General features: G+C 38.1%; 1 protein-coding gene across 4 annotated transcripts in view; it reads left to right on the top strand.

The window, feature by feature from the left end:
- SPIDR (scaffold protein involved in DNA repair) overlaps positions 1-18,277 on the top strand; it is a 209,238-nt gene that overhangs the window by 175,624 nt on the left and 15,337 nt on the right. For 3 of the 4 annotated variants that reach the window (XM_056330863.1, XM_056330865.1, XM_056330866.1), the window contains exons 11-14: positions 3,521-3,679; positions 13,346-13,433; positions 15,745-15,888; positions 15,983-16,042. In XM_056330863.1, coding sequence (XP_056186838.1) covers positions 3,521-3,679; positions 13,346-13,433; positions 15,745-15,888; positions 15,983-16,042 — 451 coding nt within the window. The remainder of the gene's footprint in view (positions 1-3,520; positions 3,680-13,345; positions 13,434-15,744; positions 15,889-15,982; positions 16,043-18,277) is intronic. The other variant, XM_056330864.1, reaches the window with a different exon arrangement.

Genomic DNA, 18,277 nt, shown 5'->3' with positions numbered 1-18,277 from the left:
AAACTGTTGCTTTAATCACAGTTAGACTTGCTGCTAAAACTTAAATTGCAAGGACATTTGCTGCAATGTGAGAGCAACCCTGTAACATGGGAAAATAATACAAAAGCACTTTTCTGGGAATAAAGTGAAATCAAGGAAAAAACTAGTGCTGGTGAAGAAGTTAAGGCCATGAATCAACAGCCTCTGAAAGCAGCTGAACTACCATTAGTGATGCTAACAGTGTATGCAAAATATGTAAGAACAGAACCATTTTCAAAGAACGTGAGAGTATTTCTCAAAATGCATCGTTCAGCTGATTTCATGATAGTCATAAAGTAGGAAAATCAGTTGTCACTCATCATTAAATACCTATAGCAATACCTACTGAATTAGTGCAAAGCAGATCAAATGATGTTGAGAATATTTCAAGTTTTTGTCATTCATTCATTCATACTGTTTTAAAAGTGTGCTGAAGCAGGGAATGTGTTTGTGAAGTTCTCTTCATAGCTTTAGTTTGGGATAATCCTCATCTTTTAGTTTGAAATTGAGCATCTGAAGGTTATCTCTGAAAGTCTGTCTTTCATTTTAAATGCATATTGCAGAGAAATCTCGACTACCTTTTGGGAACTAAGAACAAGTGTAGTATAGTGGATGTCTGCTCACTTGTACAGTCCCAAGAGATCAGAAGTACTTGGAGTCTGATGCAATCAGTTCTGATACTCTGTGCGTCTTCATGATGCCAATAATCGTGAGCATGTTACTAGTGTGAATGGGAACATTAGTAGTATCAGCCTCAAGTTACACAGTTCTTCCTCTACTTTTGTATATCGAACTTGGTCGTAGGATGACCATTCTGCCATCATGTGATCTGGGATGCTGTGCTTCATACACTAGGCAGCTGGAGTGGGAGCTTCAGCCTCCAAATCCCGCCTGGAAAATATATCCTTGTCTAGAAGTAGTACTCCATGCAAATAGGACTTTACTTTTACTGAGTTAAGTTTCAAAGAGCTGATATGATGATGATGATGATTTGGCTACAGTATTTTTTTGGTCAGATCAGTTTCCTATCTTTGCCATTTATGCTGCCACCACAAAGGGATGGAAATAGGTGGCTCAGGGATGTGGGGAGCTGAATGTCCAATGTCTGACAGCAGCTGCCTCTTTGCTTGGCTTAAAAGGACTGGGAAAATGCACTTTTAGTGACTGATGTCTTCTGCACCAACCAAGCTACTTTTATTTGGGCAATTAACATGTCCCAGAGGACTTACTATGAGCCTGGTGCCAGCTAGTCTGAGAGTTACTTGCATTCAGTTGTATCTCACTGAAGATATGAGAAATTCCAGTGATCAGTTAAGAGACTGCTGAGCTGATCAGATCTGAGACACTAACTTGGTTGGCCCTTGCTTGCTCCAAGATACAGAGGCCTAATTTTTCACAATTAACAGTCAATGAATGTTTTGTTAACATAGGCAAAACTGTTTGCTTTGTTTTTCCTGTTCCCCTCAATCTGATTTTCAGGAATGTGCAGAGCATATTAGCTCTGTTTTTCCAAACAAAACAATAGCATGAAAAGTTTCACTCAAATCAGTTAAAACTTGTGAGAGTCCTTAACCAATTGCAAGGTCCTAACATGGAAAGTGGCAGGCATCTGTGGCTTTTCTGCTTCTGGGCTGTCATGTTCATCAGTCTTTGTTGAGTTGGAGGTGATATTGTGGTATGAATCCAGAAGGCATCTCGTGGATTATTTTACACGCAGAATGAAGAGTAATAGAGTTGTTGAAGACCCAGGTTTGTATTGTTAGGACAGTCATCCGCTTCCTAGGCTGGGAACACCACTTACCCCAGAGATGAGGGTATGTACCCTTCCAAACTACAAATCACAACGTTTGGTTTCCTCCTGTTTGTCATTCCTGAGGGTAGAAGCAGCCTTTTGTGGCTCTAATGGACTGCTTAACCTTGACAGGCTGTGGAGGAATTGTGGAGCATTATGGAGGAAAATGCCTAAGCTTTCTTTGCCTGGTGAAGACTCTGTTTGTGTGGGACCCTTGCAGCTAGAGATACGGGGAAAATGTGGGAGCCTCCATTTGTATTCAATACTACCACCCCCTGCTCCTCAAAAACATCACGAGAATCTGAAAAATGAGGACTCTCAGCTGGTGCTCGCACAGCTGCTGATGTCTGGAAGGCTTTGAGGTTATATCATATGTTGAATACAGCCCTCTTAAGGGTGTAAACCAAAGTTACACAGTTCCTAGTGAACAAGGAAATTGTGATTAATGGTCTTCCATGTGCTTAAGTTTCCCTGTGAAGAAAATACATGGATTTCTTCCAGAGAAATATAGGAGCTCATTTCATTTAAAATGGGTTTTATAAAGATATAATGGCTACTGTTGAACGCTTTCAGGATGCATAATATATGATCTGCTCCAAGAGCAGTTTGGAATCAGCTTGCTGTGAGCAATGGTGCTGCTCTCGAGAAGGTAGTTTTGGCACATACCTTTGAAATAAACTGAATTCCACTGCCTAGTGCAACCCTGAGTTTTATTTAGAAATAAAGATTTGTGTACTACCCTCACAGGTACTTTTTGTCTCCCTTTGAAAAGTTTCCATGCTTAACTGTCTCTTTCTGGGGCAGTTAAACCAATGCTGTAGACAGCAGCCTCCTCCTTCGAGCACTGCATGACTCATGCTATCGTGGCTGCTCATCTCAGGTGCAGAATCTTGTGAAATGCATTTTTGACTGTGTCAAAATTTGACATAAATGTATGACATCCACTGATTTTGCCTTACCTGCTATGACAGTAGTGTCTTCTTGAAATGCCAGCAGACTGGTTAAGCAATACTTCCCAGCCCTACAGCCCTACTTCCATAGATTACTTTAATCAAATTGTTTGTTTAGCAGGTTCTTTTATTACCTTCTTAAAATAGTTCCTCTGGCCTTCTTCATACCCAATATTGAATATACTAATCAGCAGTTTCATATTGTTTTGTTCTGGGTTTTTTTAAAGAAAAATTTACATTTAAAACTTTTTATGCATCCTCAGGACTCAAAAGTTATAGAAAATTTAATGCTTGCTTTGCCGGTTTCAGTGTTGGTGATTATTACTTGTGAAATATGTTGCTTTCTTTACTTCTAAATAGAATTTTTATAGTTATACACACACACCCCTACCTTTGCACCATTGCCCTGTCTGCATTGCAGAATTCACCTCAAGCAAGGCACAAACTCAACCTTCTTTCTTTTTAAGTAGACAAACCACATAGGGCATAGCAGTTAATGAAGCTAATCCCCAGTGCAAGCTCTTTATGCTTTTTTTCACTCATGCTTCTCTATTTCATGGCCCTGTTACCTCCTGAAAATGATACATGAGAAGACCTTTAATGATGGCTGGTTTTGTTTATTGATACATTATTTGGTAGTAATTCTACAGATATTGTAGAGAATAAACCCTGTACTGAAGCTTGTAATATAATTTTCAGAAATTTGCTAGCTGGTTTCTTACGAACAGAAGCCAGTGAGTAACAGACGAATGTTTTGCAGGTTATGCCTCCTTGTCCAGGACGCCTATGGAATGTTCAGTGAAGTGCAGTTGCAGTCCCTGAGTTCTGCAGATGACATTGAGCAGTATTGCAGGAGATGGGAAGGAAAATTCTGCTGCTTAGCTGGAATGAAAATTTTGCAAAGAACTACGAGAGGAAGGTGAGATCAATTAATGGGAGAATGTATTGTATGCTCTGGCAGGCAGAGGTGATCTGCCCTTTCATTTATTTCTGTGACCAATAGTCTTTGGAAAAACTGAATCAGGCTTTGTTCAGTTAAGTGTCCTCATTGCCATTTTTGGGGCATGCAATAGTACTTGGGCCGACCATACTCCAAAATGAGCATAAGCAAGCTATACAGAGTAGCAGAGAAAGGAATAGAGAAGAATTACCATATGCAGCATTTCATAAATATGAGTGTTTTCTTCCTCCTCAGTACAGTCAAAGACTTAAAAAACATTTGTTCGCCTCCCTTTAATTGCAGAACTGCTTACTACAGTATGTTTTTCTGCAGTGCTGCCCAGTCTGGGTTGAAGTTTCAAGCATAGACTTTCCGTCAGTATATGATAACTTAATTAAGTCTGTATGGTTTTGGAAGTGCAGTTTAAGTTTCTTTAAAAAAAAAATTTAAAATCTTGCAAATCATAAGAATGTCCACAAACAAATAAGAATGTCCACAGGTTTATAGAAGAAGTTCCCCCAGATAAGTAACAAATTGACTTATGGTACCACTCAGATTTTGCTTATTTTGTGACTCCTTTTACATTCTTTGAATAAAATAAAATATCTTTAATCAAGAAAAAAAGTATTAACTAGATCAAGTATCTTATGTAGTATCTTTCTAAGGAAAGTGGTACAGTGTTCACATGGGGACCTATGTAAACATAACTAGATTGGTTCAATTCTCAACATAATTTATTTGTACAAGCATCCAATCTAGATAAGCCTTTGCTGTTGGAATGGCTATGATATTTCTGCTGACGCTTTTTTTTTTCTGTTGAAAAATGCTGTTTCATCAAAACCAGAATGTTTCATGGAAACATTATCTATTTTGGAGACAATTTTGTTGGGAAGATTTTTTCAGGTCCAGAGGGAGTGAATATTCTCTCTCACATTCTCATTTCATGAAAACTTTCAGAAAGTCTCATTTTTGTTTCATATTGGAACAAAAACAATTTTCAAAGCCTTGAAACGTTTAGCAAAATGGAATTATTGTTTTCCAGCCAACCCTATTCAGTGTGCTTTTCTTTTTATGTACTCGCAGTGTTAATTTTCAGATCCTTTGGATTTCAAGCCTACTTGCATTTTTATGGATCTTTAATAACAAACACGTCTTCTTATTTAATTATTTTATTGGCCTTTTTTTCAAGTTACATTTTTTCCAAACAAATTAAATAATGGCTTTGGAATTCTGGATACAAATGAAGTTTTACAACTGGCTGCTGGTGTTTCCAGTCCTCTGCCCAGCTAATAAGAGACAGACTTTTTCTAATGTAAATTCTATTTCAAAGCAGCAGTAACTTACTTCTGGCTATTCTGAGGGCGATTAGAAGACACACTGCTGAAAATGCTGGTGGCTCAGCTGGAGCTGTGCTGGTGGTAACCCTGCTAGGAAACATTAAAAGAAAAAGGCTAGTGTAGCTTCAGGGACAGTGCAGTGGTTAAAACGTGATTTCATTGTACAAGATGGGTGGGTGGGGGAATTGTTCAGGGATTTATTTTTTTCTTAATTGTTTCAGCCTAAGTTCTGCTTTATAACTTGTTATTACTTTTAAGTGTTGGGACACGTTTTGTGTCATTCTAGGTGTGATGGAAACCACAGCAAAGCCGTAGTTGAAATGAATATAAGGGAGTACTTATTCACACAGAGCATAATTAGACTGTAGAACTCGTTGCCACTGGATAAATGGGTTTCCAGAGCCAGTGGTATGTCCAAGCATATGATGGGATATGCCTGTGAGTGCCCAACCTTGGCTTGCAACACATGTGAATAAGAACTATGTGGTCTGCCCTGCAAGAAAGACTGCTGTTTTTTGGGAGTTGTTTTTGTTTGGTTTTTTTTGAGAACGCCAATTCCTTTTTGGAAGGAGATGGCTTTTAAACTGTTTGTTTCCTGGAGTCTGACAGTGGCTTTTAAAACGGATAAAAGGGAATAAAATGTAGGAAATACGAGGGAAAAGTCATTACTTTTTTTTTGTGCCTTTGAAGCGCATGATGTGGAGAAAGCCAGGAATGGCTAATAAGATCCCATATGTGCATGTTGTCCCACAGTCACATGGACTGTAATCTCGCTTACACTGAGCGCTTCCTCAGTCCCACTGTGAGACAAAAGAGATTTTCCTTTAACAGATACAAGAGGTTCTCAAGTTTTTTGCATCAATGGACCACTGTTACTGTTCCAAAATTTTTCCAGGCCATCATCCATCCTCACCATCAAGTGTTTAATTTAAAGTACTATTTCACAACATTCCAGTAAATCAATTTTCAAAATCGCTATTTCATTTTGAATTTTAGGACTAAAAACCTAATATAGGATATTTTACATCCAGGCAAAACCCTGGCTGTAAACCTGACTTGATCTGTGGAATGAACCTGTACTGTAAGATGTGCCAAAGAAACTAAACTCATTTCTTCTTCTAATAAGAAAACACTGTGTTCCAAAAGAAAAGTAGGATAAGAACGTACACAACCATGGTCTGTCTTGACTAAGATTAACCCTGCAAAAAATTAGAATTACAGTAATCTTGCATTGAGAAGAACACTTAATGTTGAGCATCGGTTTTGAATACCCGTGAGCTTTATCAAGTACTAGGGTCTCGCACTAGGTCATTTGAAGGTCTTTCGTTGATTTGGGTGGTTTTCAGAGCAGGTCCCGTACCCTGCGTAAAGTGTACTCCCCAAAACCATTCCTGCAAGAGCTCCTCCCCTTTGCAGTCCAGCAGAGGAAGCGGTGTTCCCCTTTGCAGTCCAGTTTCTGGCCATCCTGTAATACAGATGGGCTTGTCTGAGCCATGGCAAAGTTGCCATGGCTTGTTCAGCATCTTACTTCCAGCAGTTCTTCTAGTCTGTTCATGAGGCTGTTGGATAAGGTAGGAACCAGTGTTGTAGCAGCTGAATTAACAGCAGGTATGTGGTTCAGTATTTGTTTCTTGATACCTCTTCCCTTCACCCCCTCATTCATACTTGTCTCTGAGCCTTTTCTACAACCGTTCCCTGAACTGCCTGCTTAGTATCAGCAAAAAAGAAAGATGTGGTTTAAAAAGAGAAAACTGAAAAATGTTCATTGATCTGCCACTGGTGGTGTTGGCTCCTTTGAGGTTCTCTCTCTCATCCTCCCACTACCTCATGTGTCAGTCTTATAAATTCAGCCCCTTGAGAAAGAGGAAGTGAGATTTTGACCATGGACCGCTAGAGGCAGGAATTTTCGTTAAGGGTCTGTGTGCAGTACAATTAACATGTACACCCCCCCCACCCACCCCCATTTTGATAGATCCCAGGCATGTTTCAGGTCTGTCCAGTATAACCAGTAACTAAATGGATGCAATTAGATGCAGGGACTGAGCACTCACTGAAATGTTTCAGGAGTAAATAACCTATAAATTGTCATAGTCTGCTGCTTCCTACCAGAAATTAATTTCAATGAGCTGGGATAAACTTTGTAGTTAGAGATTTGTCTTTCTCGACAAAAATAGTAGTTTTACTTTTTTAGCCCTCACTGGAGTTCCACACAGAATAATAATTTGGATTTTGTCTTTCCACCTGATTTGCCAAGCACTGAGTTGATTTACTGCTGAGTATGGGAGACCTACCTGCTGCTTCTCTTTATGCTTTCTTGTAAGGTAGAAGTATGAAGAGTTTCAATTCTGCGGAACAGAAAGATGACATGAATTTAGAAATGGAGGAGGGAGGAAGAAATGTTTTTAACTTAATCTGTAATTAATGCAGGGTGTCAGTATATATTTTGTCCCTAAATTGAAAAAATGCTTAACAAGTTTCAAAATAAGATGTTACTGTTGCATGGATAATGCTAAAATCCACACTTAAGCTGGATGGGGTGAACCACTTTGAGGATACATCAATTACTTACCAGCTTTGGCACGTGACCCAACCTTTAATTTGTGGCAGGTTGTCCTACCTGTTGCGTTTTCCTCTGAGGTAAGTAGACTGAATATTGAGTTCATCAACCAGTGTAATGTTTCTCTGAGAAATGTATGCATTTTCAAATGAAGTTGGCTTTTGTTGTTGGTCATTTTAAACTTTCAGATGGTAGACACTGAAACGTGAAATCTCCCCGTAGTGTTGGTCACTATTGTGCCTGAGGGTTTCCTTACTTTTTTTACTTTTTATTGAAGCCACATACTTTTCTGGTCTCTCTCTCTCTCCCTTTTCCTCCACTCTTCACCATACACTTCCTCTTCTTTTCGCTTTACATTCAGAAGAGGTGACCACCTCTAACTGCTGTACAAGAAAGTGTCTCAACTGCTGGACGTTGACAGGAAATGTAGTAGTAAGAACTCTCCGCAAAGCAAAGAAGTCATAACTTCCTTCCTTTGGTTTTCCCTCCTCCATAAAGACTGCCATGTAAAAGAACCACCCACATCTCTGAGGTTTTGAGGTCCTGAAACACTTCAGTAATAGCTGTGGTTAAAAGCTGGTTTCATTTAAAGCATAATTTCAGTAATCGTGCCAAAGTTTTGAATATTTGCATTACTTTTTAATTATTTTTGATGGCTGCTTATGTATCAGAAGTTAACTTTTTCCCCATAGTTTTCTCCTCTCTAACAAGCATGGGCTGTTGCTTCTACCTTCAGCGCTTCTGTCATTAATCTGTTTAGTAGCCAGCACTGGCGAATAACATAGGCATATCCATATTAAATCAAAAGTACTTTTATATTATAATTTCAGTGCTTTAATGTAGTATGTGTAATTTCTAATGTACTATAGAAAATTGAGTTATTGAAGTATGTAAATAAATTATGCAACAAAATAATTTCATATATCTAAACAAAACTTAGGGGAAAAAAGGCCAGCAACCCTTCCTCCCTGTTTGTATTTTGGCTGAGATGCTGGTTTAGTAGGCTCAGATTTTTACTATATGATTTTGTTGCTTTTACTAATCAAGTCTGAGAAAATACAGTGTTGCATAGCTTGTGCACTGCAAGATCTTACTAGGTCAATTAAAGGGAGAGCTAGCCTGCAGTATCAGCTTTATATTTTGATTGCTTGTCGTCTGATAGTTGAAGCTTATGCAGTCTAGGTGATCATTACCAAATTTCTTTTTAGTGTGGAGCAAGGCAATGTTTCACAGGCGGCTATGAAGTGCTTTCTGTTTTGAGTTCTTAATAATTGACTCTGATACTGCCAAAAGAAAACAGTTTCATTTTAGACTAAAATTGGGAGAGTAGAAGAGGAGGAAACAGAGAAGTGCCAGGTCCTGAGTCCCTGGAGCAAAGCTGTGGAAGGCATTGGAGGAGAATCCTAGCATCTTGCTTCCTGTCCCCTACTGTAAAACTTACGTAGTTTTTCTTCTTTTCCTAGTTATGGCCATAACTGCTTTCTTCTGCTTTCTTTGATGTTGCTGATATTTTCTCCATGGAGTAATTTTCAGCTGAACCTGTGGTATGATTATTAAAATTGAAAAATCTCCCAAACTATAAGCTGTAACATTAAAAGTTGAGTCAGGCATGTCACGCACAAACTTCTTGGACCAGAACTGTAGATGAAACTTCATGCTTGTGGGAGAAATAAATAAAATTTTCTTATCAAGTTATGAAACAAGTTGTCAAGTTAGAGTCAGTGAAATACAGTTTTGAAAAATGAAAATTTGAAGATTTTTTTATTTTTGTAGTATAGCTTGTAGTATGAAATGAAGGAAATTTCCACAGGATGAGAGTAGATGTGCTGATTTATCACTTTACTGGGTGTCTAAATGCAATTAAAACAGCGTTTCTTTTTATTTGTATGTTTTTATCAAAAAGCATAGAGCAAGCATGTACATCTATGGCTGTATGCCATTTGACTTTGCAGTGAAGGGCAAAACAGGCAAGGGAGGTTAGAAGCAGAAGGTGGTTTCTGTCTCCTGCTGAGCTGTGGAAACTGAGAAGGAAGGTGGTTAAATGAGCACATGAAAGCAGCTACTTCTGGACAGGGCAGCACAGTAATCATCTATGGCAAGCACTGTGGGGAGGAAAAAGGAAATGCTGTTTTATTAGTATCACTTGCTATCTTTCAGTAATTTTTCTATGGAGTAGTTTAAGACGATTTGTTAAATAGGTCAAGATTAATTTCTGGCTGTGTTGCACATATATTTTGCATTTTCTCAGCCATGTGTTTAGCCTGGCTTACTGTATTAAATCTTTAAAATTCTCTTGACTGCTGTCCGGGTACACAGCAGACAGTTTGCATTTATGGGTACAGGGGAAAGATGTACCAAATTTCTGCAAGGAAAGTTTAAGTTGAAAGGGATGCCTTTTGAGCACATTGGATAACAAAAATAACGAAGGACACTAGAAAGAATTATTTTGCGTATTATATGCATACACACAAATATAAAAGTATCATTATATATAAGCAAAGCTTGAAGATGTGGGTTTATAGAAGAGTACCTGTACATAGAGGACTGCCTGTGGCAAGTCCATACTTCTATGGTAGTCTGTACTGTAACACTCCATTGGAGTTACTGGTGATCGTACTGTGTTGGTGATAAACTAAATATAGTATGGGATGAAAAGATTTTTACCAAACATAGATTTCAGTCGTGCATGGGAAGTACAGAGTTGACTTAGAATCTGATAGATGATTTCTGTCCTTCTCCCGGTATGGATTCAGTCTTTTTTTCTTATTTCAAGGAAAAGTTATAGAAAACTGTAATAGAGTCCTTGTTTCTGAAGTAAAAAAAAAATGTTATTCAAATACTTTACATGTTCTTTTTTTTTTTAATCCTTGAGCCTGTTTCTTCTCACTTCTTACTCTACTTTTCCTTTTCTAGAAGTCTTTCCTTTCGTGACTTTTTAAGTGACTAGTAATAACACTTGCAGAGCAGAATTTTGTAGTTTTGATTTTGTCTTCCATAGCCAGAGAGGCTCTTTGTGCACATGGGAGCTAATCATATCCCTTCACTGTAGCGCAGAGCCAGCTGTTCATCTCTTGCCCTGACTCTATAGCTGAAGAAGGATACACATGTTGGATAAAATACACCCATTGTTCAAGTCAGATTGAAGTGGGATTTGAGTGTTGCTTGGCCAATAAAGAGAATGAATTTTATTCTTTCTGTGAGGATAGTGATTTTCTGTGGAGCAGGACACAATGTCTTGCCATTTCTCCACTGTCATTTCCCCGCTCCCCACTCCCCAATTCCCCTTCTGCTAAATCAAAGTCCTTAAGTGTAACAAGAGAGTTCCCTTTCTCGGAGGCATATAAATGGGAGGAAAAGGGGAGCTCCTCACCAGGGACACTGACTGATACAGTGACAGCTTCAGGAGAGAACATCCCCTGTGGTAGACAAGGTTCCTGGCAGGATGTTATTTGGAACTTGCAAATCCTTCAGGTGGCAAACGTCCCTGCCCTCTGCCTGCCTGGTGTCAAAGGAGAGGATGGGGCTGAGATATTCAGGAGACACTCTCCACTCAGTCCTGCTCCTCTGCCCTGTTTGTAAACAAATACTGTCATTTACTAATAATTAAGTGCTCCTAGTTCAAGCAGTAGATGACCTTCTCCAAAAGGACACAAGTAATAGAAGAAAATGTACTGTATTCATTAGATATTCTGGTATGGAGTAGCAAGCTGGAAGAGAGCTAAAGGGACAACTTCGTGTCCCTTGGGAAAACATAAAAATACAGATGAAGGATTAATGTAAGGTCTGTGTGAGATGTGATTATATCTTTACTGCAACAACATAGCTTAGTTGCTCCGAGTTGATAAATATGCAGTCTCTGTACACACCATACATGCGGTTTGTGGTACATTCGTATCTGTGCTTTGCCCTTGCCCTCAGTGCTGCGTGTGGTGTGAGGAAGGCCACTTGTGTAACTGCCCAAGTTGTACAGCAGGCTGTCCTCTCTTTTTGTAACCCTCCTTTTTCATGTCCCAGTTAGCAAGGCCAGTTTGTTCTTGTGGGCATTCGCCCTCCTGTGACTGTAGAGAGGGTATCTTTCTGCATGAGCCAGAAAAGCTACCTCGATCAGGGATTCGAGAAGTGGTCAATTGCTGTAAAGTCTCTTTAATACCCCAGAAGTGTTGCTTTCTATGTTGTAATGTTCTCATTGTTAAAAACAAAACGCACAAAAAAACCCCAAAACCCCAACCTCTGAGCTCAGCCTTCTCCTTTTACAGACTTGGCAATGATGCCGTGTAAGTCAGGGAGTTAATTTCTGTAAAAGAGCAGCACATTGGTGCTTCTGGTCTGTTCATTAGTGTGGACGACACAACTACAGGTAGCAACATCATTTTTTTAATCTGCCAGCCTGTTACCTGACTTGTGAACCACAAGCTTTATTCCTGAAGATCCACTCTGACATTTACATCCATAAAACTTCTTACAGTGCCAGTCCAAAGGCACCACTGTTAACACTGAATCATAGATGATATCCGGAGCTTTATGAACAAACACGTCAAGTTCACTGCCTATAGATACCCAAAGTCTAAGCACTTAAGGATCTGGAGGAGCAGTAGGGAAATACAGAAATAAGTGAGCTTAAGCAGAAGTCAGCTAAAAGCAGAACTTTAGAAGGACAGTTTCCGTGACCACTTGAAGAGAAGCAACGTATTGCAACGTGCTTCAGCCCTGTACCAGAGTATGCCATTTCCTTCTGAACAGTTGAGTTTGGAAGCTAACATTTTTTTTAGCAAGGCTTGGACTTAATTTTTTAGAGTTGTTTCAGAAATAGCGGCTTGTTTAATTGGAGGAACAGACAACTTGTTCTTGGAGGCAGCGTGGGGTTAAAATCCAGATCTCTGTGCTTCAACTACAAAGAACAGAGAATTAGGACAAGATAACTGGGAGCTCTAACTCAAAAATGCATGCCTCTTCAAGTTGATTATCTGTAGCTATTTCCCCTCCCTCGGCTGTTTTCTTGGTCTCTCCCTCCGATGTTCCTGCCTGTCCAGCAAGGATGCCATACCAACTGACAAGGCAGCCACTGAAGTGCTGCAAATTACGGCTTTGCTTGCTAAAGCTAAAGAGCCTGCAATGATTTACCTTAATATATGCTGGGCTGTTAATTTTATGTTTGTTTCTAAATTAAAAGTGGGAAACTTGCAAAATCAATACATAGAAATAGTAACTAAATGAGCAGCTGTGTAGGAACGAGACAGTCCTCTGCACATGTACTTAAGATAGCAAAATCTTGCCTGTTTCTCTGTGTCTGATATTTACAGACTTTCCTGAAAGCAGTTACACTCAGCTGTTAGAGAAAAGCAAGAAATGAAAATATTAGAAGCCTTTTTTTATAAATCTCTCAGTTTAAATAGCAAACAGTTATTTTGTAAAAGAAGTTGTACTGCTATTTGTGTCCTTCCCAAGCTAGACTTTACATTTACCCCAGTTTCCCTGAATTTTAACATGTAGCAGTCTGTTCATGGCAAAGGATTAAATACGACTTGCCTGTCATTGAATGTGATACATCCCTTCCCTCCCTCTCCACCCTGCAGCAGAAATGATGGAGATTTAATTAGACTAAATCAAAACCAGCTTCCAGAAAACAAATATGATTTAAAATTGTTTTCATAATCATGCAATGGTTTTTACTATATTTCTGAATGAATCTTTTTAATGTAATGTATAACACTGGAAAACATTTTAAACCTGATTTTATTGGTCTTTTTGAAGGGCATTAGGACTTTTTAGTCTGATAGACAGTCTGTGGCCTCCAGTAGTGCCTGTGAAAGTTCCTGGACAAAGTCAAGACTCTGAAATGGTAAGTCTTGTTATTATGGAAATGAACTTTTTCAACTCACAATTACTATTTTTGTTGGTAGTGTAATTGCATTTACTTTGGAAATCAGATCCTCTCCCTCTCTTTAGCTACTGAGTTTTGTTTTGCTGGTTCTAACAACCTCCTAGGCTAACCTGAAGCCCCCTGAATCAGCAGCATCTTTCAAAATGATTGAGTTAGCCCCTTATTAGTCCTCTAGAGCTGGAATGGTAGGACGTCCAGACAAATTATTCCTTTCCTCTCCTTGCAGGAGGAAAGACATACTAGGTAGCATGGAGCCAGCTGAGAAATCTATATACAAGGATATTCACTTATTCTTTTGAAGCAGTTTTCAGCCTTAGATTTGAAAGCACTTTTCTGAAGATTAAATTCTGTGAAAACAGACTGACAGCTGGAATCAGGTCTCTTACTAGTTAGGACGACTTTGACTGTCTCATGTGAAGACAGTCGAAGGATGAACACAAAAATAATCTACTAAAAAGTAATGAATGTTGCTGTAATATTAGAGGTTGAGGAGGTTTTAAGATAAATTTAAAGTATGTTACTGTATATTTGTAAACCTAAAATTGCGTCTTTGATTTTCCTTTAATTAGCTTTTGTATTTGAAAAGGAGTTCTGTCATACCAACTGTTATTTTGTTAATACAACATCACTTGAGAAGCTTCTGCGTAGGCAAGTGCTTTTGCTGCCTTGCAGTTCTTGTATAGGCTGTTCTTTGAGGGAGAATTTTGTGGTGTTAAAAATTTGTGTTAGAGCCTAGGGGAGACAATCAGGATGCAAGTTCTAGAAAAGAAGAAAAACCTGGACATAAACATGTTTCAAAAGCAGGGGACATTAAAGGTGGATATTACTAGTTATTTCTAAAGTCTGAGAATCCTTTCTCTGAAATGTAGAGTGTTCTTTGCATTGTGCAGGGGTTTATGTAGAAGAATAAAAGGTTCAGAATTTGCTTATATATAAAACCAAGACTGTTCTTTCCTTAACTCTCCCTTTCATCTAGACATTTTAGAAGTCTCAGAGGAATGGATTGTTTTTTGCATTAAAATACCTTGGACAACAGAATGGCAATATCCACGGATGGAGCAAAGCTCTTAAATGTTGTTTAGCATTGTTATGACTCTCATTTGATATTCATCTCTATTTTATTAGCAATCTAAAAATGTAGAAAATTTTCCATAATCATGGAATTTACATTTCTGTCATGGGTTTGAAATACTAACTCATTCCACAGATGATCATGGCTTGCATTCTACGCCTGCAGATTTTCAGCTGAGTGGAGTTTTTTTCAGTTGAGGTACATTTTTCTTGACACAAACAGTATAGTTTTATGCACAGCTTTATGGAAGCAGCTTTATACATAGGTATATAAATAATACCGCCAGCATACTGATAATGTTGTTGGGAAGAAATCTGTGGAACTGATTTCTTTTGAGCCATATGTATGTTTAGATATCTTCTTTAGTGCTGTCAGAGGCGAACAGAATTTGGGTATCACCTTCTTTTGCTTTTTTTTTTTTTGTCCTTATGCAGATTTTTTTTAAATGGGTGGGCAGCTGTCTTTAATAGATTCATATTTTTTTTATTAAATTAAATGCTTTATTAACAATAAACATCACTAGAAGAATATTTTACCATATCTGCAATTAAAATTATTTTCTAGCATTGCCTTTCTGGCTTGGGACCTCTTTAAGTGATGATTGATAAAGTTGTTACATCATGGTACTTTTTAAGGGGAAAGAAATATCTGGCATAACACAAAGAGAGCAGTTCTTGTAGCTGTTGCGTTCCTGTTCTTCATTATCTCCTTGTGCTGTCCTGGATTTAATTTGGCAGCTTTAAAAGTTCGCCAGCTGTTTACTATCACAAAAACCCACCCACATGCAAAAGTCCCCAAATCTCAGAAAAGTTACAGATGTTAAAAAAAAAAATATTATCAGGGCACTCCTACCAGATAATAAAAAAAAAATTATGCAAAAATACCAACAAGCACCTTGAAATAGTCGCTGTGTTTGCCAAGTGTGCCAAATCATGAGATGTTTTTGTTATGAGGATCAATGTCGATTATGGAAAGAATGATACACACAAGCTGATTTCACTTACAACTTGTGAATGTCTGTTTATTAACTCAGCTTCTACTTCAGAGAGTCATTGCTATTAACCATATAATTTTGTTTCCCCAGCCCTCTTAAAATGTAAATTGTGTGGTTCATTCGGTTATTGTTATAAAACCCGACTGGCCAAACTGAAGTGCCTTTTTTAAAATCACATTTCTTTTTTCTTACTTTTTTTATAGCTGACAACTAATCTTCCTCCTCCCAGCTTCTGTTATATTCTTACTGTTCGGTCTGGTGAAATACATGTGGAAGTGGATGAGGAAGAACAGATTTCTAATTTGTACCAGCCACCAGCTGTTCATGGTCTAAAGGAAATTCTTCAGGTACTCTGCTTTACAAGTCAGATAACAAATACTTTGTACCAGTGGATTTCTGGTATCATGTTTGTCTCATTCCCTGTTTTTGTACCCTTTTCAGATCGATGGTTGTAATGTACGATGTAGCTTTTGGGCACAAGTGCTGTATCTAAGGCTGCAGGTAATCTTTTCACTTCACAATGAATTCAACATAAAATCAACATGTTTATGTGAAGAAGCCAGCATTTATCTTGTTTAGGGGAAAACCCAATAAACCCTTCCTGGATTATCTCCAAGAGTTGTGTGCGCAGAATTATCAGCAGGTCTAAAATGCGCGTGAATGGGTAAAATGAACTGCATCTCCAGTTTCAGTATCATCCAGTCTAAAAATTGAATTATTTCTGAATAAATTGCCAGAGATAATATTGCACCCTGGTAAGGGAGCTTGCAGGATGTTAGTTGAGACTTGGTTTATAGCTAAATGCTACCCTTAGATATATAGCTAAAAGTTCCCAGTCAACTGAGTGACTGGGGATAGAATTTAACAGATGACGGTTATATAAAAATACAGTTTTGCTCTTTGCTTGCAAGTGTGTGGACTATTTTTGTTGACTTCAATAGAAACCCCTCAGGCAAATTTGGCTTTTATGGTCCAGTTAGTAGGAAGGAGGAACTCTTAGGTAAATACATCTGCCATCCATACTACATTGGAAAAGTTATGATTTATTTCTTTGTTTCTGAATAATGCTACAATTTTCTTTCAAAATGTTGCTAAGTTCCTCAGTAGTTAAAGGAATGTTTTGTTGCTGATTTATTTATTTTTTCCTGGCGACTGGATCCTCAGTACAGCCAGCACTGAATTCTGGTTGAGAATAATTTGCAATTGTCCATCAGCTCCACAAGAAATAAAGTGTGAATCAAAGCATATGAACCAAAGACAAAGAAATTCCAGAACAGCCAGTAAAATAGCTGGAGATGCTTCCCACCAGTGTGAGGCATAAATTTAATTTAGGTCTTGCCCTTTTGCTTCAAAAGCCAATGAGTTATGATTTGATTTTTAGGCAGGGAGTACTTTTAACTCCCAAGTTGAGGCATATCTCTTGTGTTTTCTCCATTGTAAGTGAGAATTTAAGAGAACATTTGCAAACATGAGCTAAGGGCTAGCTTGATGGGGTCTATAGAGTGCTAGTAGAAAGATGGACACATATTCTATTTCCAAGAAACCTGTTATTTTAAAAAATAAAATAAAATTACAGACTAGTGGTATTCTAGCCAAACATTTTTGTATTCAGGAGTGTCTGTATCTGAGATGCTGTGGGTCATCAGTATTCTTGCACTTCATCACTAAACTAGGGAAAAGATGAAGCGTGCAGGAACAGATGTGATTTTGAAGAATGGAAGCTTGTCTAGCAGAAGAAAAGGTCTATGATTTCTTCTTGCTTCTAGGAGGTTTATTAGCTGTTTTTGTAATGGCTATTCACATACTGAACTGTAAGCATTAAATTTTCATAAGTGCACAACATGAGTGCTCATAAATTTTTTGAAAGTAATGTTGGAAAAGTAATAGAAGATATTCTTCTTATGAATAACTTCTGGATAACTGCTGGATAGCACTTCTGGATAACTGCTTTAGGAATGTAAAGGTATTTACCTGCTGTTAGCATATTGCTTGCCTAGTTCTCCCAGAAGAAGGTCATGAACAGCAGCTTGTTTACTGCAGTTGCTTTTGCCAAGAGGACGTATCCTTCCCATAATAAGTGAGGAAGGGTCTATAGCTTAGTTTAGTTTGCAGATTTATTATTATTAGATAGTCTGCTATGTGAGCTAATTCAAATGTACTTTAAAAACTAACATTTATTCTACATAGCTCCAGCATTCTGAGATACTTCATTTGTGTGAAGGAGGAATGGAAATATGCTTTTATTATTACTCAGAATCTGTACTGTGGTACAGAAGGAATATGAGGAAATATATTCCATCTGTGGTTAAGGAGCTGTCCTTCCTTATAACTCAATCCTGCTGCTATTTGTCTGTTGTGTCCTCTCTGTTCAGAACAAATTGTCACACATAGCAAGATGATGATTTTATACTAACTTGTGATTTTTGCTGTTGTTATTATTTACTTTTTGGATGATTCTTCTGAAAGCCAGCTTTTAATGTGTTAGTAATTCTCATGGGACAGCTGTAAAAATTCTGTCTTTGAAGCTGACCTAATGCTATCTACACAGAGGAGGTACTCGAGTGTATGTAGTTACTAGGCAAAGAAACAATGTCAGTGCAATAGGCAGCATATATTGTATTAAGACATAATTGTAATATCCGAGTTATGAATTTTCCCAGTCATTATTTATAATTACTGCATTTCCCCTAATTACTGCTAGCATGAACAAAAAAGCTAATGTTAGTGTGGTTAACG

Source organism: Falco biarmicus, chromosome 3, assembly GCF_023638135.1.
Source record: "Falco biarmicus isolate bFalBia1 chromosome 3, bFalBia1.pri, whole genome shotgun sequence".
Lineage (NCBI taxonomy): Eukaryota > Metazoa > Chordata > Aves > Falconiformes > Falconidae > Falco > Falco biarmicus.
Note: the sequence above shows the minus strand (reverse complement) of the source record. Positions and strands in the feature narration are given on the sequence as shown.